Genomic DNA, 26,365 nt, shown 5'->3' with positions numbered 1-26,365 from the left:
TCACATAATGGCTCTCATCAAAATCCCACCTAAATTAAATCACAAAGTCTCAGCTCAAACACAATGCTTTATACTTTAAAACGAATCATTAAGTTCATGTGGTGGGCACCCATAACAGACACAGTGCCATTACGAGCTGTGGGCAAAGGAGAGAAATGTGCTTGGCAGAGAGGGTAATTTAACAGTAAATAAAAAGGGTTCTTCCTCTCTGCTTGACGGTCTGTGAGTGTGTGTGTGTGTGTGTGTGTGTGTGTGTGGCTCTCTTTATGACGCGCGTTCCCCTGGCCCAGTGCTCTATATACCTCTGGACTGGAGCAGGGGAAGTACTGAGGAGGAAAATGATGAGCACATCTGTGCCACTTTAAAGCAGGAGGACTACTAGAGGAGTAGCGGAGATTAGAGGAGTAGGGGAGCAAGAGGAGTAGGAGAGACTAGAGGAGTAGGGGAGATTAGAGGAGAGTGCCTATTAGTTCACTGGAAATACAAACACATATTAAGACCTTTTGTTAGTCTTTATTAGTCCAATTACACAGATTTTATTCATTTGTTTTCATAACAAATACTATACTATACCAACCTAAGCGCAACTCCTATGTTTAATCAATATTTAGGAAGGAACTCTTCTAACCATGTTATGCTTTGGTGAATCATTAATAAATGTCACATCTGTTGACATGAAAGTGCACTGACTGTAGTTTTCGCTGGAATGTATAACAAATGTAATAACTAAGAATTTATACCCCACTCTTGGTGGCTGCTAGTCTCTGATTTTATTACTACAACACACATCGAGACACAACTTGCTGACATTAGCAGAATCCACAGCTATGCCCATAGGTTTATGACCAGTCTTGACAAGAGCTGCATTGTACTTTCATTTTTTAATCATCACCCCTATACACGTATATTAATGTGTGTGTGTGTGTGTGTGTGTGTGTGTGTGTGTGTGTGTGTGTGTGTGTGTGTGTGTGTGTGAGAGTGTGTGTGTGTGTGTGTGTGTGTGTGTGTGTGTGTGTGTGAGAGTGTGTGTGTGTGTGTGTGTGTGTGTGTGTGTGTGTGTGTGTGTGTGTGTGTGTGTGTGTGTGTGTGTGTGTGTGTGTGTGTGTGTGTGTGTGTGAGAGTGTGTGTGTGTGTGTGTGTGTGTGTGTGTGTGTGTGACCTGTGTGTGTGCAGTCCATTCAGTCATTATGGCCTTCTGTCCTCAGGGGTTTTCTCCCAAGATGATTGTTAAATGTTATTTTTTCTTGGTTCAATTCTTGGTGACTACACTGTTAGCATTTCATACCTGTCAATTTTCACGTTTTACGTTTTATCCGTAAGATAAATCATGTACGTGACTCTGAATCCTATGGATTTTTATAAATCTCACGGATTTTCACACTCAACAGCATAGAATAATAATAATTACAAGTGCAGTAGACTACAGTGCGAGTGACAGACTGCCGTACTGCCGTAGACTGCTCCATCTGCATAGCAGTTATACTAGTCAACAATGTTTCAATATAGCAGGTCAGAACCTTAATCACTAATCAACTTATCTCTACGGGCCGAACATAGACCTGTTAACAAAATGCTGCACAAATGTAATAAAATGCTTTACGTGTTGTCTTTTGTGTTTGTGTGGGCAGTGGGGATGGCTCATGTTAACTTGACAGGTATGGCATTTTTGTTCTTCTTTAGCCATCCATGTGTAACATAAACAGCTAACCTATGATCACTTAGTCAGTATTTTGTCCTTTAAATCGTTGAGAATTTTAAGTACTTTGCAAATTCATGATGGGTCTTTAAAGTTCTATAACATTCAGGTTCCCACCAGTCTGTTATGTAATTTGTAATGTTTGTCTTGTCAACTTTTCATGTCCTTATGAAGTTGTTGTTAGCCTTTGCATTTTGTGTAAGGGGCTTGTTAATGATTAAATGTAATTGTCAGACTTCCCTCGAAGTAACAATATTCTTTGAGGACTTGCAGCATCAAGTCAGACATTTATCAAATTCGATGGAATATTTCATGAAGAAACAAGAGAATGCACTTGTGATGTAAATGAGTGATGTGTTTATTACTGGACCATACTCACTGGGCACTCGGTTGATGGCTCGAAGTGGCCGCAGGACCCGAACTGTACGCACCGCGGAGAAGCTGACATTCTGCAAGTTAAGGGAGTACTCTAGCATCCTGCAATAAACATGAGCATGAGCAATATCAGTACAACTGCTGGATATGTCAACATGATTATACATGAAATGTCCTTACAAGTTGTTCTAAGATGATATACTAAATATATAGTAAATTAGTTTCTTGGTTCCTCATAAAGAATGAGAAGGTTAGGTTTGAAAAGATGAAGTGACAGGGTACCATTTTCAATGAACGAAATGGCAATCAGCATTTATGAAAAAGGTTCAAAAGGATTTGTAAAATATGCACCAATTGAAAAGTTGCAAAGTTTGAAATAGCTGCTGGATTTAACTGGCCTGGTTAACACCAGGTTATGTATTCATCTCAGACAAAGTTCCAGTATTTGCCTTTCCACATTTGCATCCCAGAGTTGCAACATGGTTGACAGCAGGGCGTAAGTGTTCAAGGAATTGGGGCATTTAAACATGAAAGGGGAAACCTGTGATCAAAGTAAATAGCAATTTTTTCTCACTTGAGCATTTTCAGTTTAATAAGAAATTACTATTTCAGAAGAGGGGCAATGGATCTGCTGTATCTGTAAAACACAGCTTGATTACAATTGGCACATTTGACATACGTGTCAATGTGAACCGAGTGCTTACACTTCCAGAAGTTATGTGTCATGGAAGACTTAGCAGACAGTTGCACAGGCCTTTGCTGAGGTAAGGGGTGTTATGCTTTACTTCAAATATTCAGCTACTAGCTTAGATGTCGGCAGCCCAAATGACAAGGATAAGCCGTTTTGTTCCATTTCAACAACAGGCACCATGGAAGTCATCATATTTTTGTGGAATGCCTTGTATTTGATCAGCAGGACATTTTCACAGGTTTAATATGTGTAATGATCAAATGCAGTATTATTTTTCTACATTAGGACTCATCTGCAGTCCATCACAGAGAACTGAAAAAGGTTTGAAGTTCACAAAATGGAGATTAAAGATACAGGTTTTCACTCATGCTAGATTGCTGTCTACATTTGAGTTAAGCAGGAAAATCAGCAATGTACCACTAACCACAACACTCCTTCAGAGGAATCTCTCAGAAACAAACACATATGTGCATTTGTGCGTGGGCGCATACACACACACACACACACACACACACACACACACACACACACACACACACACACACACACTTTAACACATACATGCACAGCTGCTAGACACATGTGCAGTTTGGATGGGAGCGCGAGGAGGAATTCCCACTTTTCAGCAACTCTAAGAATGTAGCCATACTATGTCAAGGCCTATTGTTTTGTTTTTGAGCTTTTGTCAGCAGCTGTCAGCTAAGTTGCCATAACAGGATCAATCAAACACAACTGTAAGATTTTTAAGCTTTTCATGAGGACATCCTGTTGAATACAGACAGGATCCACTTGTCATTTTGGTCACATTACCCATTACTTTCTCATGCAAACCAGATTAATAATTACTGATAGCACTCTGCTGCATTAAATCACTGCTGCATTATCCATTAGACTGCTATATGCACCAATGCAGTGCATTTTGTATAATAAATATGAGTAGAGAGAAAAACGTGAGAAATCTAAGAATTGTACACATGCAGGGGTGATGTATGATGTCTGATCTCCGACAGATAAAAGCCAGATATTTTTTGTTGAGTATCTGTTCTGTATTCCAGAAATAAAAAGAACGTCTGCAGGGGCAGATAAGCAGAGGGCAAGAAGAGGTCATAATCAGGAACATACACACAAGCACACATTTTGGTGAGATATGAATCTTACATGTCTGTGCCCTCTACAGCATACCACTTCCACAAATCCACCTCAAGTAACTTTCAGGAAACCAAACCCCAAATTACACCATATCATGTCCTTGATCAGCTATGAATACTATATTTAGTGATTCACTGATTAGTTATTCTTGGTTATGTTTTAGGATGTGCAACATAACAACATAAAAATATTTCTGGAAATGAAGAATTTATTCTGTTTCCTACATCATTGTTCCCTCCCTGTCTTGAAAGGCCTTGGCTAGGGAACTGTGGTTAGGGATCTTGCTTTTCATCAGCTGGAAACAACCCTGACGAGTTTGTAATATGAGCCGCAGCCTGAAGTGAGTTGAGAGAAACGATAGAGAGAGGACCAGTTTTTATTTTTTATTCAGAGACTAGACTTGAAGAAATGGCAGCAGCTTCAGCAACACCTGATCTCATTGACAAAGAAATGGCCTCAGCTTTAGCAACACCTGAACTCATTTGCAAACACCTGAACTCATTGACAAAGACGAGACCCGAAGTGGAATATGGAGAGATTCTGGCTATAAAGTGGACAAAAAAGTCAAGCCCCTAAACACAGCAGCACCGCTGTGCAAGCCCTGTTTTAAAGTGTGTCTTAGAAAGCGAGGCAAAACATCACACCTGGCCAAACATCTGTCAGACAAACACCCCAACCTTCTCAAGGAATTCAGAGACCGACAGGTGATACTTGACTAGTTCATTCCCCTGGTAGCCTATGACCATGAAAGAATTAAAAGGGATTGAAAAGCCTCTTTGCAGTAGAAATATAGATATTCATACATTGCCTACATATTTGCGTAGTGCTGAAAGTGTCATCTATTAACGTTACCCCATTCCCACTCACACTGAGAGCTGTTATTTATTGCTACTATGCTATAACACTGGCATTGAAACACTTATTGAAATGAACTTTGGGCACTGAGAAGATGTTTTGATGATTTTTTGTTTAAGCGGATGTGCACTTTCAATGACAATCTTTTCTATGTTTCTTCATGTCAGCTTTTTCAGTGCTGGATTTTTTTTATGTCAGTACCTTTCGGTGTTAAGTTACTGTCTCTGTTTTGGTGTGGAAGGGTTGGGGTTTGATGGAAGGGGCACGAAATACATGTTTTGCATAGATCCTGTGGGGCAACGCATCTCTGAAAAAGGGGCCTGGTCTGATGTATGGGGGAAAGAATACAAAATCCCACAGAAGCCATAGCCATGCAGTTCAATGGGACTTCTCATCCACAAAGAACCTGCATCGATAATATAACACCTGATGAGAAACTACCATACCTATCTAAACCGGACACTTTAAGGACAGATTGGAGTCCCGACAATGTGTACACCTGGTGAAATATTGCTCATAATTGTATGCTTAATGCCCTTTACTCTTCTATCTCGCATTAGCTAATTTTAGCTTGTTAAGGACTAGCTAACGTTATGAGGTAAAGCCTTAACTGGAGTACATTTCTTGCATCGCACTTGGTCACGTTGAAAAAACAATGATAACAACATATTATTTAGCGATAGAACTTTAAATTTACAATGGCTAGAGCGATATAACTACGTAATTTAGTCAACATCTTTATTAGCTAGCTAGCTAACTATTTGCTAAGCTAGGTATCGTCAGTTAGTTTGTTAACAGTAACCAGGAAAGAAAAAACATTCTTTTAACCAACAGTGTTATAGACGTTGGCTAAAAGACGGTAAAAAACCAAGTCATTTCTATGGACTTGACGCACTGTAAAAGGCTGATGAAGAAACAAAGAAAAGATTGTCATTGAAAAAGCATACCAGAATAAACAAAAAAACATCAAAACATCTTTTCAGTGCCTAAAGTAAATTTTTTTTTTCCAATGCCATGGCAAGAGTATCCTACTACTATTTGTATTGAAGCACCATGTCTTTGACAGGCTAAGTAATACAATTGTAGGAAGACAGGCCAACGCATCGATATTCCTATTAGTATTTTTGCTGTCAACAGTACAATCAAAACTATACAATCCAGAGTAGTTAAGAAGAATTTTCAGTGGCTGATAAAGGGAGACGAAATCCTGATGTTTCTGGTCTCAGGTAGCAGTCTGAACTCCCTTTGATGTCATTTAGTTGAGCTACTAATAGCAATACGTGCTTTTTAGATCCTTTACATCCTTTACATCCTTTAATGTTATTGGTAAAGTATTTCATTTTGTGATACAGCAATTTCATCCTTTCTATCACTACTCCAGCTTCACGCTGGTCTATTGTTTGTAAAGTCATTGGAGGAGGGTGGCAGCACAGACTTGTTTCACTGGCAGTACGGCCTCAGCCTATTCTGACAAAAGGCATGTTTTGCCCTAATCCACCCTCAGCCGATTTTCCTCTTGTAGTTGTTGACTGTTCACAGCAGACACAGAACATGGGTAGCGCAATTTTTACTGAACTCTGGGTTGTAACCTTCTGGGTCAGTTCTAATAAATACTTGTATTCATTTTGTTACAAGCAGTAAGGGAGAAAGGCCCAATATGTTTCAAGCTGAATAATATTGATTGTGTCCAGACGTGTTATCTACGCTACATTGCACACTGCAATGAAGCAGCAACCAGAGTTGCAGTGGCCATTTAAACTTCAGAAGTTCAGATCAGATTACATACTATTCTATTCTATTCTAATCTATTTTGCCCTGATTACCTGGCCTGTGTCCCTTACTTCCATTTTAACATTTTAAATCATTACCAGCTATAATGTGAAACGCTCAGTATTCACATATTCAAGAAGGTTTTTACTGAAGAAGTCTCCTGACTTGTAAACAGCAGCTGTCCAACTACCTATCCTCTGGGTGCCATCCCCTTCAACCCCCTTCAAGCCATTTCACACACTCTGGCTGTGATCACATACATCATCAGTTCATCTCCTCCACCTGCCATGAATTTAAGCAAGCCCAAAACCCAATGACCATATCTTATTGGGAACTACAGGTCAGTCTCCTCTCTGACAGCATACACACTTCCTCACTCTGACAATTTCCAATTCCATAAGGGTGGATACATCCAACATCCTCAGATCCGAAGGGGGTGGGAGGTTGGTGAGGGTGTGTAAAGGAGAAGGCTCAGTGCTCTGTTGATTTCATACATTTTCATGGACCAGTGATATGTTGTCTGCTATCTTCACACGTTTCCTTTAGTTTGCCATTGTCAACAAACAAAAAAAAACACATAAAGGAGCATTGGTTAACTGCAAAGGAAAACTTGAAAATAGCCACCACAAGTTCACAAGTAATAGTGCACTTGAAAGGATGTTACTATATACATCCTAAATGCATATACCATGTACCTGACAAACCATCCATTCAATCATGCTTTCAGCCATCTCAAGATATTTGCAATGGGTCCTTAAGTGCACTGACTATTATCTCTCTGATTCATTGCACAGGACAGTGGACACGCTGCCCCTGGCTGAGCATCTAGCTCTGCAAAAAAGTTTCAGTTTTATCCCACTTCTTAAAGGAAGCCTACAAATCTCATCCACGAGATTAAACATTCTGCAAAGTTATCTACAGACAAAAGAGGAGTGGCAATACCTTTAGTTTATATCTCTTTCCATCTTTTAGGCGGTCCTCTCTCTACCTCCCTCTTGCCTCCTCTCTCACTCTTTATCCATCTAACATGTCTATCTTCACTTATGCTGTTTGTCTTTGGTGGCAGATATTACAATCCTAATTGAAAGAAAAGTAGGTGGGTAGGGCACGCACTGCACTTCTGCACTTCCATCCGTGGCAAAGATATACGAAGCCTTTTACCGGGCTCTCTGCTCTCTGTACACTGCTACTGATGGTTTTTCCTCATCAGAGAATTGTCCTTGTCGACGTCCTTCACAATGTCTTTTGCATCTACACACACGTAACATCTGCCATAAATAGCTCTCAGTAAGACAGAGAAAATAAATCAAATGGACAAGGAAAGCAATTCAGATTTCTATGTTTGGGCATTTTCATTCTTCAACATTTCTAGACCTCATGTATGCTGGATAATTGACAGGTGTTGTTATATGAGGGATGCACTCTACCCACTATTGCCACTATTGATATGCTTTTCTGTATTGACTACTGTTACCCTTCATCAATACAAGTCATCAATACTAGTGACTATAATCAACTATTATATTGACTAGCTTGGAGAGTTAAATATGAGCAATACTGTCTCAGTCAATACTGATTTTGTTGTGTTTTTGCATCATTTGTCATAAACTGCATTGGGCTGTGTGTAAGGACATGCCATGGTAGGGGTCTCAGTACCTCATCAGATCCAAGTGGGGCTCCAACATCACAGGTAGTTACTTAAAGGATGCGTTATGTAAAAACAGAATCTCCATCTGAATGCAAGATGAAAACTAACATTGCACGACTGTGGCACTACTTACTGTATATACATTTCAAATCAGTTCACAGAATAATACATTCATTTTGACCCCAGCAGCAAAGCAGTTCAGCGGTTGACTTCAAAAAGGTGAAATACTTTTCCCACTTGGAGAAGAATTATTGTGACTTTTCCCCATTCCACACAAGCAGTTCTCCATGAACAACAACATAATATTGTTAATTAAACAAAATATCCTAAAATAGTTTTTCATATAAAAATATGCATTTTATATAACAATATGCAATAATAGGCATGTTTGATTTGGTAGCTGATCTAGGATGCCTATAGTGGAGAATACATTTCTGATATGGAGTAATGGGATCTTAGAGCCACTAGTGAAATGGATGGGTATGGGGGAGGGGTGATGCCTAGCTCTACATGAAGTAGCACATAGGTAAAGAAGGTTTATCTCTTCGAATGCAGAAGTGAGGTAAATGAAAGCTGTCAATCATCCCCATGGGTTCCTCCCAAAATATCATCAATAGTCTGAATCATATCCACATAAGATGAAATCAAATTTGTATTGAAATAGCCTCAGGCTCAGCAGATGGCTGGGATATGCTACCTATGCAACAAGAGGTATGAAACTAATGTCAGGGCTTAGGCCAGAGCAACCATCCATGTAAAACTAGCTTGGGTTAGAAGACTCAATGTGTGGCGGAAAGAAGTAGTTATACAAACAAGTCTGCTGTAGGGATAAAACGTGGAAATTATATCCACAAATTAACATAGCACAAGAGTGGCAACCTTGGTATAAGTGGGATAATTGACTTCACAGTATTTGCGTAGCAGAGAATGATACACCTTTGAGGTGTAATAGAACTGTTCATGTAGACTCTGGATGGTCTCCAATTGGCACAATCCCCATGTGGAGAAGCTTTTTAAAAAGATGAGTGAGTATGCCTACTACTAAAGATTGCACACAAATAAACGCAGGGCACCCCTTCCTTGCTTGGAAAGATATCTTAGGCCACTTCAACACTGTCAGCAGCAGCCTTGTCCTTCAGCTCCACGTTCAGTGAACACTACTGATAGCTGCGGCAGGGTACAAAACATTGATTGGATTGTGTGATGTGTTCAGGGTTCCTGCCATATTAGATATTGCACTAACAGCTGTTCTGAGAACAAGTTGGGACCCCATATGTCTAGAATGTTCCTAATTCCGGTATGTATTAAAAATAGCAGGAATCAAGTGCATTCAGCTTATGGGGTAAACCAGTATAATCTGTTACCTGCATCAGGCTGCCCCAGGGGCTCCTGTCATCTCTACAAAGCTAGCTCTACTTAATATTTGATCCCTAGCCAGCACATCACTTTTGGGTAATAACATATAAGATCCTCCAATTTAGACTTTCTGTTTCTTACCAAGACGAAGGCAGCAGTGCTACTGTTTTCAACAAGACAGTACTAATGAATTTCAGCTTTACGAATACGTGCTGAAGTTGTTTCTAAAGTTCTTGACATTTATTATGTTATGGTTAAGGACCTGGCCCTTTCTGATCATTTCTGATCACTTCTTTGACTTACTGATGACTCCAGATGTTCAAATTAAAGCTCTCTTTCTGTTAAGAAAAGGTACATCAACAAGAGTACTAGTGCTCAGTTTATGGAGGCCGTAGCCGTGTCCCCAACCATGAATGCAGAGAGTTTATGTACTCCTTGATAACTTTACTATTACAACCTGGCTCGTATGCTGCGTGGTAAACTGAGTTTACAAAAATAAGGGTTTTAGTTCAATAAATAAATAATGTAGCTTAAAATCTACAGGAAGTATATCAAAGCAGCACAAAGGTGAGCTCAAGCATGGTGAGAATCTGAGGCCACGTCCACACGGAACCTGGATTGCCTGAATCCAGAATCTTTTTTGGATCCGGTACTTTTTTTTATCGCGTCCACACGGGGCCGTGTCAAGAAAAATCTGCGTCCTACCAATATTCCGATTGCTGAACGACTTCTCTACCACCTGAAATCACTGTCATAACAGCGCTCAAACAGGACTAGTTGGAATCGCGCACTTCGCCATAACCCTCATTTGTGTTAAGTTACCGTTTTGAAACTTCCGTCTATAATAAAAATCTTTTCACGGCAGATTTGCCCTTATAGGCTATTGCTGACACTTTTAAAAACTGGTTTTGAACAATGGTCTTATGCAAATAGATTAAACAGTGATAGATTAAAGTGTGGTTTGTTAATGTCATCCCTTTCCTAACCAGCTTCTTAACAACATCGATTTAGTTTATGTTGTTGCTGTTATGAAGTGACGCCGCGGGGTTCATAAGTGTTCAGGCTGAGGTTGCGAGGCAGGGCGTGGGACATTCACGTAGGGCACTTACGTCATCGGGTTAGAAAATGTGCGGATCGGGCGTCCACACGAACATGGGTTGGAATCTTTCCACTCTGGAGAACGGATTCAAAAGGTTGCGGATGCAGGGACCCAATCCGTCGGGTTCGTGTGGATAGAAGGCAGATACGACAACATTTCTTTCTGGCAATTCAGGTTCCGTGTGGACGGGTCCTGAGCCTCCCCCTGGAGACAGGCTCCATGCCTTTAATCAACAGCTTTTCAGGGGTCGACAATTAGGAAACTTAAGACCATGACACACCAGGCAAACAACTATCAGCCAATGTCTAGTTTTTGAGATGTGTCTTGCACCATTGACAGTAATCAGACCCCTGTCAGCAGCTTTTCAACCGATTGAGCATGTTGAATCAGCGGTGGAGCCCGTCGATAAGAGAGATCACTCTGATTGGCAGTTCAACGAGTATGATGAGGAAATATTGTAGAAATATCATATTATATCCCTCAGACGAAGACATTTGCTGTTTGTAAGCATTTTGTTCATAGTTTGTCAATGTTAAAAAGTACACTATGCAAGAACATGAGTTGTTAACAACACATGATACAGAACATCTCAAAAACAAATAGCCTTAGTTCTGTGTCAGTTTACAGTGTTCATGATGTTCCCGTTTGTGAATGCAATGGTCAAAGTCTGTCACACTCCCATGTGAAGTAACTCCCATGTGAAAAGAAGTAACTCTGCGCTGAAACTGAGCTGAAAATAAATATCGCAGAATGTATGTACAAGTTGGCCGTTGACTGTAGTCTTTGTGGAGTGCAACTTTTTGGCCAGATACAGTCAGCCTTCGTCATTGCTAGTTCATTAATGTTGGTTTGGTGTCTCATGAACCATCCAAAGACTCTGCCACTGCAAGGCCAGTGGGGGTAGCAGAGGAGCGTAACACATTGAACATTTTGAATGTTGTGGATGTTGTTGCACCGTTAAAAATCAGGAACACTTTGGCAGCACCATGAACACCACCAACAGAAAGCACCAAGGAGAAACACCATGATGGTAAAAGCTTTATAAAAGATAATACAGGAAGGCTGAACGCAAATGGAGAAAAAACAAACTCCAAATCCACTACGACCTATTAACTATGAGTTATGCAGGGCTAGACGGCTACAGCTCTCTAAGATGATTAACAGGAACATCTACAACACCCGCACTCTCTTTGGCATGGTTGACAAGCTTACAAACCCCCCAAAACAGACTTCCTTTCCACAGAGAAATGGAATGAGTTGTTTGCTTTCAAACCAATCAAACAGACCATCAACACCACACAGTCAAACAATGAAACTATGCCATCTCTACGACCACGTAGAAATAATTTGATGACTATGACACAATTTAATACAACTCTAGAGGAAACAGATCGGTATCTTAAAACATCAACATGTTATCTCGAAAAAACTGCCATCTGACTTTTATAAAACTATTTTTAAACCTGAAAAACAGATTTGCTGTAAATAGTTAATAGCTCACTGTTATCAGGCACTTTCCCAAGACACTAATAACAGCTGCCATTGAGCCACTGTTAAAAAAGAGAACTCTGCCTCTGTGTTAAACAACTATAGACCTGTCCCAGATCATCCTTTTATAGCTAAGGTCATTGAGAATTTGTTTTTAATCAACTCTGCAAATTTCTTAACTCAAGTGATCCTTTTGACTAATTTCAATCAGGCTTCCAACCTCCCCACAGTACTGAAACAGCTCCTAAAAAAGGGGGTTACGATATACGATATGCATCGGGTAAATTACTGATTCAGGTTAAATATCAGTTTTTATTTTTTTTTACACTGTAGATCATAGAATAATGCTGGACTGGTTGGAAAATTGGGTAGGAGCAGTCCCTAATTGGTTCAGGTCTTATTTAGAAGGCCAGAGTTACTTTGTCACCACTGGCAGTTATGAATCTGATAGAGTGGCTTTGACATGTGGAGAATCCCCCAGGGATCAGTTCTTGGACCTCTTCTGTTCACTCTCTATATGCTGCATTTAGGCCAAATTCCACAGAATAATGTTGATAACCATAGTTACACAGATGATACACAGATACATCTGATTCTCCCACCAGATGACTACAGCCCAATAAACTGTGACAATGTTTAGAGCAAATACATAATTGGATGTGCGAAAATGGTGTTCAATTAAATAAGGACAAGACAGAGATTATTGTGTTTGACTGTGATATTGTGCAAGAAAAAGAAGAGAAGTAGCCGTAGTAAACAGCTTTGCTCTTAGGCTCTAGAAACCAAAGACCAGCTTTAATAGATACAGATCTTACTTTCACCAGCCATAACAAAGCAATCACCAAAACAGCTTTATATCATCTTAAAACTATAGCCAGAATCAAGGCTTCATGTCCTAAAAAGACCAAGAGAAGCTCATCCATGTTTCTATTTCCAGTATGGTGGACTACTGTAATGGACTCTTAACTGATCTTCCCAAAAAGACCATTAAACAGCTGCAGCTCATTCAAAATGCTGCTGCTACAGTTTCATCCAGGACCAAGAGAACAGAGCATTTTTAAATTCTGCTACTACTCTATAAATCACTGAATGTTTTGGGCCCAGAAAACATCTCTGACATGTTTAAAGGATATTAACCGAGTAGGGCTCTTAAATCCATCGACTTCTAATTATTTATTGTTTTTTACATTTTTATCTTTCATTGTTTTGCACTTTAAAACATTTTGTCTTATCTTTCCTTTGGACATAACTTTTGTTTATGTAAAGCACACTGAATTGCTTCTGTGTATGACCTGGGCTGTATAAATAAACTTGCCTTTCCTTGCCTTACGTAGGTGAGTGAGTTAACCGGCCAGCTGCTTCCATTTCATATCTTACATCAAATAAAAATAGCACAAGAGAGATGAGATGAGAGATAAAACATAGCATATCCAGGCTTTCCTACTGGTTTTCTCAGTGTAGTGACCATCAAATATTCCAAGTCCAACTAAGATAAATTGTAAAATGATTTACTGTACATCAGCTTCATTGTTATCTTTGTTATTATTGTCTTCTTCAGGTTTTGTGCACAGGGTGGCTTTGAAAACATCCATAAAACACCTTTTCACCTGAACACCTACACTAATCCCAGCATCAGTTGAGCAACACAAATGCACAGTGGCAGAGAACAACTTACGTAACATATGCTCAGGAAAAGTCATCAATCCCTTTCAAAACTTTCAAAAATGCAGAATTGTTCTATCTGGAATATATTCCAATCTGCTATAATAAAAAGACCTAAAAAAAAAGCTGATTTAATCAAACTGCCAATTGAGCTTGCCAGTTTGATGTCACTCTTTAATCATCTTATACATACAGATTGGCAGACGTCTGTGTTGTATTTACCCATATGGCCCATATGTTGAGACCATTTCCAGAAATTGATAATGTTTACCAACACAGCAGGCCTGTGGTGTGTGTAGTATATAGATGACTTGTTGTAATGCCAGGGATACTAAGCCAAAAAACAAAGCCAGTGTGGTTAACACACTGTCAAACAGTGTGAAGTCTGCTGATTGCTTCTCTATCATCTGGTATTACATTTCCTCAAAGGAATATAGCCCTGTCCTTTGCTGGAGAATGTTTTCTGTTATTGGTGTTTTGAGACTTTGTGCTAAGCCATGATAGCAGATAATGACCCTGTAACTTCATCATTTCAGTAAACATGGCTTATGGACAGAATTAATCACACTTAAATAGATATGGAGCTTGTGTAGCTGCAAATATGTAGACATTATTTGCTTGATTTAAAAACGTTTAAAGAAAACATACAGAGAGGACACTTACCCTGCTAAAATGATAAAGAAGTCTAGTCTGTTCCATGTGTCGCCAAGGTAACATTTTTTCCCAAAAATTCCCAAGGCCACCATCTTTATCACCATCTCCACGGCAAAAAATGCAAAGATGAAGTCATCAAAATCCTACACACAGGAGGGAAAGAGATTACATTCACAGTTATTTAGAATCAGACTGTATCATCCTGATACATAATTAGCAGAGCCCTTTGTAGATTAAAGTTGGGCTAAAATCACACAGACTCAGGCAGACCACATCACAGATACATTAATACATCGACAAATGAAATAAATATATTTGCAAGTCAAAAAAAGAAATAAAAAAAGCTTCCTCTCTTGGTTTATCATGGCATGTCATCCAAATTGCTGTGGTTATTCAGTAGACATCATCAGTACTCTCTCTCTCACACACACAAACACACACACACACACACAAACACACACACACTCACACACACACACACACACACACACACACACACACACAAAACCAGGACTTAAATGTAAAAATGATGTCAAATAGAATGAATAGATTATGCTGAAACTGATGCTTTCAAATATGAGACAAACCCAAATACAAAAAGAAACATTTTCTACTAGGACTGGACACTGCAGTGAATAGATGAGTGACTTGGCTATCTCTGCTTTGTATAGGTAGAGGATTTCTACTTGTTTATTCATCAGCACTTAGGGCAGCTGGTGCCTGTGCGTGATGCCCCCCCTTGATGTAGGCTGAAGGTATACAGCAGGCAGGGAGACCAGTCCCTCAAGGTCAGATTTCATTGTCTAGGTAACACACCTTGTGGGATGCCTCACCAGCTGGTACAACATTTGGTGAGAATGGCTTATAGAGGGGGAACCCCTTCCTGTTCAGATACTGGAGAAATGATCAGTGCCAGCTGGAAGTCGCTGTAACTATGCAAAATGGCGTAGGAGGAGGCAGGGGACTGCGAGAGATGAAAACCAAGGAGAGAGGAGAGAATAAGCAAGCTGTTGCCTGCACCATGAAAAGAACGTCAGACAACAGCCATGTGTTATATTGTATGTATGTGTGTGTGTGTGTGTGTGTGTGTGTGTGTGTGTGTGTGTGTGTATGTATATGTCTGTGTGTGTGAAAGAGCTACTGTGCGTGTGATGGAAAGGTAATCTACTGTGTGTTGCTAAGCCTGAGTGACTGTGCCACTGTGTCTGTGTGTGTGTGTGTGTGTGTGTGTGTGTGTGTGTGTGTGTGTCTGTGTGTGTGGGTGTGAGTGCATATGCTACTGTGTGTGAGCCGTTGTATGTCTCTGTGCTTCAGCTGTGCTCTCTCAAGAGAACTAATCCAAACAATGGGTTTCCGTCAATGCAGTAGTCTCCCCACAACAACACTAGACACTAATCATCCTCTCTCTGACTGCAGTGGAAAGGATCATGAGTGCACAAAATATGGCGAAGGGAATCCAACGTAAAGTGCTCATTCAGATGGTAACATATCAGAGAACATTCAGACGAGGTGGTGGTTGAACACTGCTGATACCTTGGGAATTACAATCAGTCTCAACATTTTTTAATATATCTCATATTAGACAGGTAAGCATAAGCATTTTGTCATCCATTTTAGATGTTTTGTCATTTGCTATGTGTAACCTGCTCAGTGTGTGATTGTCCTTTTCCTTCTACATGTGAGAGCCAAAACTGTTGGATGTTATCATCAATGTCCATGTCTCCTTTTAAATGTTAAGATTCCCAGCGCATTGTGTTCAGTTAGGATGTTATTATATGATGATGAGGCACTTCAGGCACATGAGGTCAATTCCTTCTGTAAAACGGAAGCATGTAAAACATGTATCACACTCAGCTTTTCTCAGTCAGATTTCTCTCGCTCTCTCTGTCTCCCACTGTGTCTCTCTAATACATATCAAAATGCAGACACTTTAAGTACCTCTGGAATGCTTAATAAAGGCAGATATATGTACTGTGGTACAGGTAAATCTGGACAAATTACGTAACCAGTGGTACGGCATTTTATGCCTTGTGAGACCCAGAACTGACAGCAGAATGGGTAATGACATGAAAGCATTTGTTGTGCTTGCTTATCTGTCTCTGAAAATATGCCATTAGAAAAGAAGTCTACACTAAGTATGTAAAAAACAGAAAGACACACTGTGTTCTCAGACTTGACACATTTACCATGAGAAGTTTCCTTTGTGATAAAAAAGAAAAAAGACCCTCCCCCAAAAATAAAATAAATAAATAAATAATATGGACTGCCTCGTCTGCTGGACAGGATAGATCATAGAAACCATATGCTTTAAAAGCACCATGCCCACAGAGCTATGACATTATAAAGTTGGATGAGCTGCTTGCAACACAGACATTCAGTTCAAGATGAAAAACACATATGTGCACAAGGCAACATCTTGACATTTCATTGTAGTGTATCTGTTTCAGGCACAAAGACAGCACACAAGACAAATGGTGTGCTCAGCAATCTCATCACAGCCATGGAAGGAGTTTAGATAACCCACTGAAGATCTCTTCTGCATTGTGCTTCGTGATCTCAGTTGAGAACCTCTCTCAGAGATGCCAAACACATTCTCCTTTGCATATCTTACCCAGCAACTAGCTGCTCCTCCCAAAACCTCAGCTACCTCAGCTTTAGCACCAACAGGAAGCAGCTCATCTTCTACAGTCAGCACAGAGAAAGCCTCAGGACATCTCCTATTTTTCCACCAATAATTAGCATGCACTCTGCACAATTTAAAGCTTATTTTAAAGATACTCCTGACTGCAATATAGAACAATATTTACTGAAACCTATTATTACAATAGCTGTGATGAGAAGCAGAACAAAACAGAGAATATAAGAAGTCTTGACCTATGAGTTTCTAGGACCAAGAACAAAATGCAGTTGTTCAAATATTTCTCACAGATGACATGATCAAATTGCACTGATCCAAAGGAGGCTGCTTGGGAAAATAATGATTACCATGCAATACAAAACTATATACACCACCCCATCTCCTGTCCACATTAAAGTATTAAGCATTAAGCAAAGTATTAAGCTGTACTGGTGACTTATTGTACACTAATTAACATTATGTAAATGTATTACTGTGGCTATTATGAACGCTATATTTACAGAGCATTCTGCCACCAATTCAGAATGTTCCATATGTCTCAAAGCCATCTATTCCTTCGTATACCTCGAGAGGCTGAATCCATGTTTCTGGAATTTACTTTTGTCATTCCTGGAGGTTTGAGCATGCAAGAGCTGAACATGATAGGCATGACTCAGATTGGAGCATGAACAGAATAAACACAATGAATAGCTAAGAGTGGTCCAGAGCAACCTCAAGAAAGGATCTCTTAGAGAAGGTCATTCTCGGAAACACCTTGAAATGCTAAGGTCAATCTTAGTGTTAAGAAGGCACTGTTTATATTTGTAGATGCATATGGAGTTGTAGTATACTTGGTCTTGGCAAACTAGAAATGCTTTAAGATTCGTCTGTGTGCTGCTACTCCACAGACAGACAGGAACTAAAGACCCTCCAGCAGAAAATAAGGATCAAGACAAAAAAGCCTTGAGGCCAAATGGTTGAAAAGTTTGAGCTGTGGTACCTGGTCTCTAAATATATAAACGTATAGTTAATCAAGGCATACTGAGAACGATCAGTCTTTTCCTGAACTCTCATCACTCACATCCGCCTAGATTAGTACCATCCAAAGAGGACACATAGTTCCTACTCCATACTGCAGAGGGGAGTGAGTGAAGAGTACGAGCTGATGATGTGTGCTGTTGTTTGTGTGGGCTGGGGAGTGGGGGTGGATCAGAAGTAGGGACCCTGGCACACTCAGCCTTTTATTACACTGCCTCAGATACCATTACTCCACCAAAGGCATTATTTCTGGCTCAGCGAGAGGTTAACCAGTCATGCCAGCCCCCTGGGACCCATCATCCAGACAGTGATGGGAGAGGATTGCATGTGTTTGTGGACTGCCTGTCGGAGGAGTCTCCCTTCTGCTCTCCCTCTCTTGACTTCACTAAAGTACTCGTGCCAATTTCCATATGATAAGAGGGAAGTGATTTGATCACCCATCAGAGGAGAAAATCGCTGTAAACCTCCAGGAGCCCCAGGCAAAGAGGAAAAGACCTCCACACGTCCACTCCAGAGAGGAATAAAGTGGTGTGCTGCACTATGCTGTGTTAACTGCAGTAAAACTCTACACATTGACCTTCAAGCCAAGTTGAAAGAATACTTTAAAAACTTTAAAAATATTAATCTATCTGGTATGTAACTACCATTGCCTGAAGATTAGCATAACACAATAGCATGCTAGCTTCAATGGGCTCACTATCTCAAAACACAAATCATTTAATTTTAGGGCTGATGTTGAGTATGACACATGTTGATAAGAACACAAATCATTTAATTTTAGGGCTGATGTTGAGTAAGACACATGTTGATAAGAACACAAATCATTTCATTTTAGGGCTGATGTTGAGTATGACACATGTTGATAAGATGTCACAGCATCAGACATTTTGAGAGCTGTCAAAATAAATATCTATCTGTAAATATCTGGTAATATGGCACTTTGGGCCCACATTATATTGGAGTTTAAAGTCTGTTGCAAATCATCCCGCAAGGAAAAATCATTTTCATAACTGCTCATTTTATAGCACACGCAATACCTTAAGCAACTGCACTGGTGGACTGACACCTGGGGGTATCTGGGTGTATCAAAAACATGGGAGTTCCATGTAAATTATGTTGCAGATGGCCCAGTTTGATAGTTTCATTACGTAAATGTACATCTTTGCTCTAGCTCTATATGCTTTAACCCTGTGAGAATCATGTCTAATCTCTGTGAGGTTAAAATCCAAAAACATTTTAAACTTAAACTCCAATTTGTCCAACTATGTCAGAAATCTTTTTCTGGAAAATTGCAGAGGCAAAAATAAAGGTTACCAATAATCCCCACAGCATCTGGTATTAATCATTCAGAATTGGCAGCCTAACCGAATATTTTACATATTTTCTCTCTGCAATTAAGCACACACTATACCTACGTACAATTAAGGCTGCAGAAATAATCAATCATCAAATCTCAAACCGTTGGTGTGGCACAATAAAAAGTAAGAGTTTTATTGCATAGCCATAACCACTATAGTGGTATGGACTGGGCTTATCTGCTTTCATTCCAAGAGAAAACATTCAATTAATTCACAATGAAAATGTAACAATTTAATATTTTCATAATATATATGGTTGTATGTCACGCTTGCTGTTGTATGCGCGCATGCGTAATGTTCATGGCTATTTCAAATTAAGGCCATTTATATAATTGGACTCCAACATCCATGATGTCTAATGACAGGACGTGGAATCTGCCACTACAAAATTGAGATATTTTCATATTAGCCAAATAATGGAAGGTTCAGGAATTGCATTAATCTCATTTGAGCATTCAACACAAACAATTTACAGTAAGGAATCAAGTTATGCAGCACATCATGCATTATGAGTTGTACATAATGAGTTGTAAATAATAGAGGGAAACTTTGTACAACATTTGGGTAGATAAAAAGTGAACTAATAGCCATGGTTTAACAGGCATTTTTTTTATAAAAAACAATCTGGGTGATAAAATTAAAGTAAATCAATTAAATTGATTATGCGGGCAAAATAAATTCCTCATAGAATTCTATTTGAATTCTATTCCCGTAATGAAACAGTATGTAGTCTATCAATGTCACTCAACTGATGGCTGAAGTGAAGATGTGGCAAATGTGCTCACTTCCATGGTTGAAAGCGTTAGGTGAGCAGTCTGATTCAGATGAATGGACAGATGTCTGTGTTATGAATAGTGGAACTCAGAGCACTGAGCGTATAGGACACACACAAAGGCAACGCAAATGGTCCCATTTAATGTTTCATTCCATCAGTCACAACTCTCAAGCATCAGAAAGGCAAAACCAACCATGAGGTGTGATATGATTTGAGTGTAAGGGGTATGTGAAACAGAAAGAGTGTTCTTTCACTCACAGATACATCTAGGATAACAGCGGTATTGTACAGGTATATCTAGGGAAACACTCACCTGAAGGATTTTGCACCGTTCCGAATTGCAATCGATGTCTTCACAAGGCTGGAACATCCCCAGGGTGACACAGTTCAGCAGAATGACCAGCATGCTCGCTCTCTCGAACCACGTGGGGAACAGGAGTTAAGGAAAGTTTGCTGACAAAGTCATTCTACAACTACTTCCTAAGTACTGTGTACAACTACTGTGGAGGAGTGTTTTTGTTGTTGTTTTAAATCTACGCTGCCAAAGGATGTTGGAACAGTCTGAATAAGCTGCTATCATGAGAAGTAAACACAACAGTAAACACACTAAATACAGTCAATAGTATGAGCACACTAAAAATGATGTTTCCATATCCAGCGCAAACATCTCTTGATTTTGTAGGCATATGAACATGTTACAAATGACATGGATTGGTACTCAGCAGGTCGTTTCAAGGTTGGCCTGAAAAAATGAATTAAAGGGAAGAAAGACATTTTCATAATTCTGTTTATCATTGTGACCTTTGATTTCCTTTGCTGAGAACAGATCACCTGCTGCACATTTATGTCTTTACATGTGACTCAGTAATAAATCAAAAGATGCAGATAGTGACCTTTGTCAAGCAGCCAAAACTTGTCACCATGCTAATTGAATTAACAAAAGCTAATGCCCTGGTAGGGTGCTGTCTGAACACACTGGAACCAGACAAAGAACAGCTCATTTCTCTCAATTACTGGCAACCACATTACCATGTTATTACAGGACACAGTTTAAAAGGCAGTTGAAAGAGGTGAATGCATCATTAAAAATGTTCTCAAGGCAAAAGTCATTCTGGAAACCACAAACACAAAGTGGGTCATGTAGAAAAATGAAATGCAATGCACGTATACCAGTGACATTCAGAAAGATTCAGTGGTTTGGCTGTAAAAAAAAAAGTAATAGCCAATTATTTGTAAATCAGTTGATGCCTTCATTGCTAGAACATACAACTATAATAATAACAATAATTTGCATGAGCAGAGAAACACCGCCCTTACTGTATTCTGTATTATTCAATCCATTTTAGGCTTTTTTGATCATGTTGACTTTCTCGTCAGTGTTTGCTGGTAGCACACAATGCTATTATATCTGTCATAAACCCACAAATGGGGCTGAGGAAACAAGATGGTGAGGTAATGAGCTCATTCAGAGAAGAATGTCAAAGAAAACTGAGGGGAAATGTAGTGCCTGTGCACCACTTACGGCCAAAGAAATGCAACCAGCCTCAGTGCAATTTGCTATAAATCATGTATATAGATGGATAGCAAATGTGAATGTTAAAGTCAGCCAAGATTTAGTCTAGCAGGGTCAGACATGGCACAACCTGACGAGGGTTCCACATCTAGGGGCCACTCGTCTAAAGTTTGGCATTGAATTATGGCAGAAGCTGATGCAAACAAGGCTGTTTTTAGTCCTAAATCCTGCCCAAAACATTACACAAACCTTTTTTTAAGATTGAATCTTTTTGAATCAGCTCTGGCTTCATGAGGCATTGGATTGGTTTAGAAAGGTTGAACGTATGAAACCTGCTAATCTTTCCAACCCACATTTATGCCAAATTCTCCATATATACGCCGTAGCTAAGTGAGATTACCAAGGATTAGATGATTACCTATTTGTAAATTAAAACTTTATAGAGTTCTGGAAGTCAATGCACAAACACACAAAGCACTGGACTCCACAGCTACACCTTAAATCATATCTCCAAACAGAGCTCTGGGCTATAGATGTGTCTAGATAGCAAAATTATGAATGCATTGGTACAACACAACATTGCATGTGAAAGACTGATCAAATCATCAGCATGAGATCTTCAATAAACAATTTTGTTTTGCCTCACATCCGTAGTCCAATGCAATAAAATCAATGTGGTAAATTTGATCCAAAGTTGTGATGTTAAAATTCATAATATCCATGACTACATTGAAAAATCTATCTTCAACACCAAGTGTGCCAATATATAAGCTCAGAGCCTCTCTGGTTCTAAATTAGGACATATTAACCCATGGCCGTGAAACAATCCTTATCTTATTTTTTACCCAAAGCACAGAGATGCACAGGAGAGGGGAACTCATTTTCCAGAGACCGTGGTCTCACTTAAAACATCGTCACAGAAAGGGGGTTCATCATGCATACAAAAAGTACTTTGACAAAATCCCTCCCTGCATCCATTCTTCCAGCAAACATGCACTCTCACGTGTACGCCCCACATGGCTCCTCCAGCATTGTGAGGGAGTGTAGGTGGGACTCGCTTGCAGGCGACAGCAGGATCAAACCCTCATCAACACCTCCTAGTTTATTTATGTGCAGGCAAACTCCCTTATGGGGTCTTTTCATGCACTGGAGCCTTTCTTGCTTCTCGAAGCCGGCAAGAAAGACTTTTCTGTCGTGTTTCTGCTGCTTAGCTACAGTCTCAAGTATTTTCTTTGTGTTCAGCATAGAATGATTCTGCAAACTCCTGACATTGACTTCCAGACACAAAGATAGGTATCCAAGGGTGTGTTAAAAGACTTAAAGAAATGTAATATTACAAAATACTTTCATTTAAGCCTTTGCTAAGACCTTGACATTTGCTTCATCGTCTGATTTCAGCTGTCTCATGGATAGGATTAGTTGTAACATGGAATTAGTAGTTTCTCTGTGGATAACTCTTACATAAATCAGTCAACCAAACAGACATGGAAAAGCGAGGGTTAATTTTCTAAAATGGTGTGGTGTATTTTCACAGTTGAGTCAACCAAACAGACATTGAAAAGTGAGGGTTCATTTTCTAAAATGGTGTGGTGTATTTTCACAGTTGAGTCAACCAAACAGACTTTGAAAAGTGAGGGTTAATTTTCTAAAATGGTGTGGTGTATTTTCACAGTTGAATCAACCAAACAGACATTGAAAAGCGAGGGTTAATTTTCTAAAATGGTGTGGTGTATTTTCACAGTTGAGTTGCACCATGTGTGACATTGTGATGTGCAGTATAACTTTTACCAACTAGTCCAGCTGCCAACCACTCAAATTACTCTTGAATTTGATGGATTTGTTGTGGATATCATGACATTCTAGACCGCATTTGCGGTAGGAAACTGTGTAAAATTTCCAGAAGAAATTTGAAGGAATTAACAGCAACACAAAAATGACATAGATAATTGCAAATATAAGACCTTCAGCACTTAAGTTAAACCATACAGAAATGTGCATTGTGTTTTGAGTGCCTTGTTAAAATGATTAAAAGAGCTTTGATTTGACTTGATTGACTCTATGCTGTACGTTGCTGTGTTTCTCAAGATTGACTTTCGTAGGTTTGCATAGTCATGAATAATGACACAGAACCTCCGTACTCAGCATGCATCTTCAGGGTGTCCCCTGTGTATTGGAATGTATTCAAATATGGGCTCCCTTTCTTTATTTTCTTGTGCCAGTTTCACATTGCTGAGAAAAATGGGACTGTAATGTTTACCTCTGCAAAGCCCACCTACCCCAGTCGAGCAGAAGTTGATTAGCTGATGAGGCGATTCATTCTTTCTGGATGTCAGCTACCAATAGCAAGTGGCTTGGCTAGGCCTAGTCTATCTGTGCACGTGTTTATGCCTGCAGCTTCATATTTCACAGCTATAATTATTCTGATTCTGCATTGTAGTTCCTTGTGTGCAGTGATGAGGGTGTTGTTTGTGTTGTCTTATGTGTTGATCGTGCAATCTTACACATCAACATACTCAGAGAGAGCGGGTGTACTTACATCACAGGACAGTGATGTAATGACTCATATTAGCCTCATCAAATAAAAAAAGAAAAGAAAAAAAGGCGATTCCTCAACAGTATGCCGTTTTATCTGAACTACAGATGAACTCAGGGTATGCCTAGTTCCCTCTGCAGCAGTGGTCACATGGGGATTAGTCTTGCTCTCGTTAAGCCTGAATAAACTCAATCCATCATATTGCTGTCCATATTGGTGCAGAGAGCACTTGGTTTTTGTGGTTGCAGTGGTGATCGATGGGTAACGTAAGCACAAGCATGAAGGAAGACTCCAGGGTGTGTGTGTGTCAGTGAGAGAAAGGAGACAGGACATTGTGAAACAGTTAAACATGAAAAGGTGAATATGACGTTGAATGTATTCTCTGAGCCTGAGCACAGTATGGGAAAGTTCTCTCGATTGATACAAATAAAATATCAAAAGAGCCCTAGAGATCTATTATATGCACTAGCAAAGACAAATATAATTTGCATCTTATTTCTTCCTACTTGTGAAATATAATGAGCTTGTCAGTTTGGTGAGAACATAGACAATTCTCACAAATGAGCCACCTCTAGCATCATTGCATCTAATGTAAATACAGTTTGAATAACATAGTACAGTAATACAGTTTCAAATGAATAATATTCATTTGTATGATCATAAAAGGTTTTTTTATCAATGCATAAATTGAGGTATTGATTAATACCATGAAAAAACATACTACCCACCTATAAGATTACCCAGTAGTCTTTTGTTGCATTCAACTGACAGAGAGATATTTGACACAACAGGGGCTTGACTAAAGACTTGGTCTTTATTCACTGTTATACTTTCATTTTTCATTTCTTCCTCTCAAATGAGTGCTTTTCTGTCAGTCTTTTCAAAGACTTGTGATGAAAAGACAAAAACAACCCAGCGAAAAAGACCACGAGCTCTGCCGGGTTTCCAGGGGAAAGAAGGGGGCTCTGCAGAATTCTAATTCCTTTGCCATCTCGGTGTATGTTCTAACGTTCTAAAATATGCCATGCCGGTGTATGTTCTAAAGTTCTGATAAGTATCCATACAATTCAATCTTTTACAGCCCAGGAAAAGGTTTGCTTAGAAATGTTCTTAGACAACTCATTTCAATCATGGCAATCTCACTTTTTTCTGAGCAACCTAGTACCACTTTAATTTGCATTGGTTGTCATAGTGACAAAGAGAAGGAAAATATAAAAGGAAAACTTGCAACTGACGTATCACTACTGCAGAGTGGTGACAAAAAAAACACTAAACTGAATGTTAACACTTTAACTCTCCCCTAATCTTCATTTCTGAATTGCTGATTCGGCTTAAGAAATAGCAGTGGCTGAGTGGGGAGAGTAACTGTTATTGAGTGTTGATGCTTAATGGAGTCTGGCTCTTCTAGACCTCTTATTGATGTGCCACTAAGACAAATACAATGTTACAGTGGACCTTTGGGATTAGTATTAGAGGTTTTTCTTCTGCACAAATCTAACACTGTTGTAAAAGCCATTCTAACATGCTAACAACATGCATTAATTAACACATTGGAGACTAACATCTGAGGATAAATGCAAGCTCATAAGCTGATAAGCACACAAAAGGCAGGAGAATGCTAAAGTCATCCCAATCACATCACAGAATGTACCAAACAAAGGCACCAAATGAATCAGTAATCCAACTGAGGCACAGTATGAGAATTCTCAGCTCATTTCTAATTAAGTGTACAAGGTAGGCCAAGCACAGCACTGTGCTCAGTTTGGGGAACAAAATTAATCTTGCAGAAAAGCAATGCAGTACTGTTTCATTACAGCTCATCTGTGTGGAATTGTGCTGGAACTTCACCCAAACAGGGTTTGTGTTAATCACCAAAACATTTGTTTCATCACAAGAAAAAAGATTGTTTACAATTCAGACAATTCTATAATCTATCTGAAAAAATCTACAGTAGTTCATAAGGCATTAGAGATGCCAGTGAAATTAGGTGGCACAGTTACAATAACCATCATTTTACGGTAATCTTGATTCAACATTTAGCACTACAAAGGAAAAACAAATGCTAAACTGATTTTGTAATCAACTATT

General features: G+C 39.4%; 1 protein-coding gene across 12 annotated transcripts in view; it reads right to left on the bottom strand.

Annotated features, from left to right (window-relative positions):
* Positions 1 to 26,365, bottom strand: part of cacna1g (calcium channel, voltage-dependent, T type, alpha 1G subunit) — a 168,643-nt gene that overhangs the window by 85,365 nt on the left and 56,913 nt on the right. For all 12 annotated transcript variants that reach the window (XM_031560750.2, XM_031560751.2, XM_031560748.2 and 9 more), the window contains exons 3-5: positions 20,545 to 20,656; positions 14,453 to 14,586; positions 2,076 to 2,173 (exon numbers count right to left, since the gene is read on the bottom strand). In XM_031560750.2, the coding sequence (XP_031416610.1) occupies positions 2,076 to 2,173; positions 14,453 to 14,586; positions 20,545 to 20,656 (344 nt within the window). The remainder of the gene's footprint in view (positions 1 to 2,075; positions 2,174 to 14,452; positions 14,587 to 20,544; positions 20,657 to 26,365) is intronic.

This window comes from Clupea harengus, chromosome 23 (assembly GCF_900700415.2).
Source record: "Clupea harengus chromosome 23, Ch_v2.0.2, whole genome shotgun sequence".
Taxonomy (NCBI): Eukaryota; Metazoa; Chordata; class Actinopteri; order Clupeiformes; family Clupeidae; genus Clupea; species Clupea harengus.
This window is presented reverse-complemented; position numbering and strand designations above follow the sequence as displayed.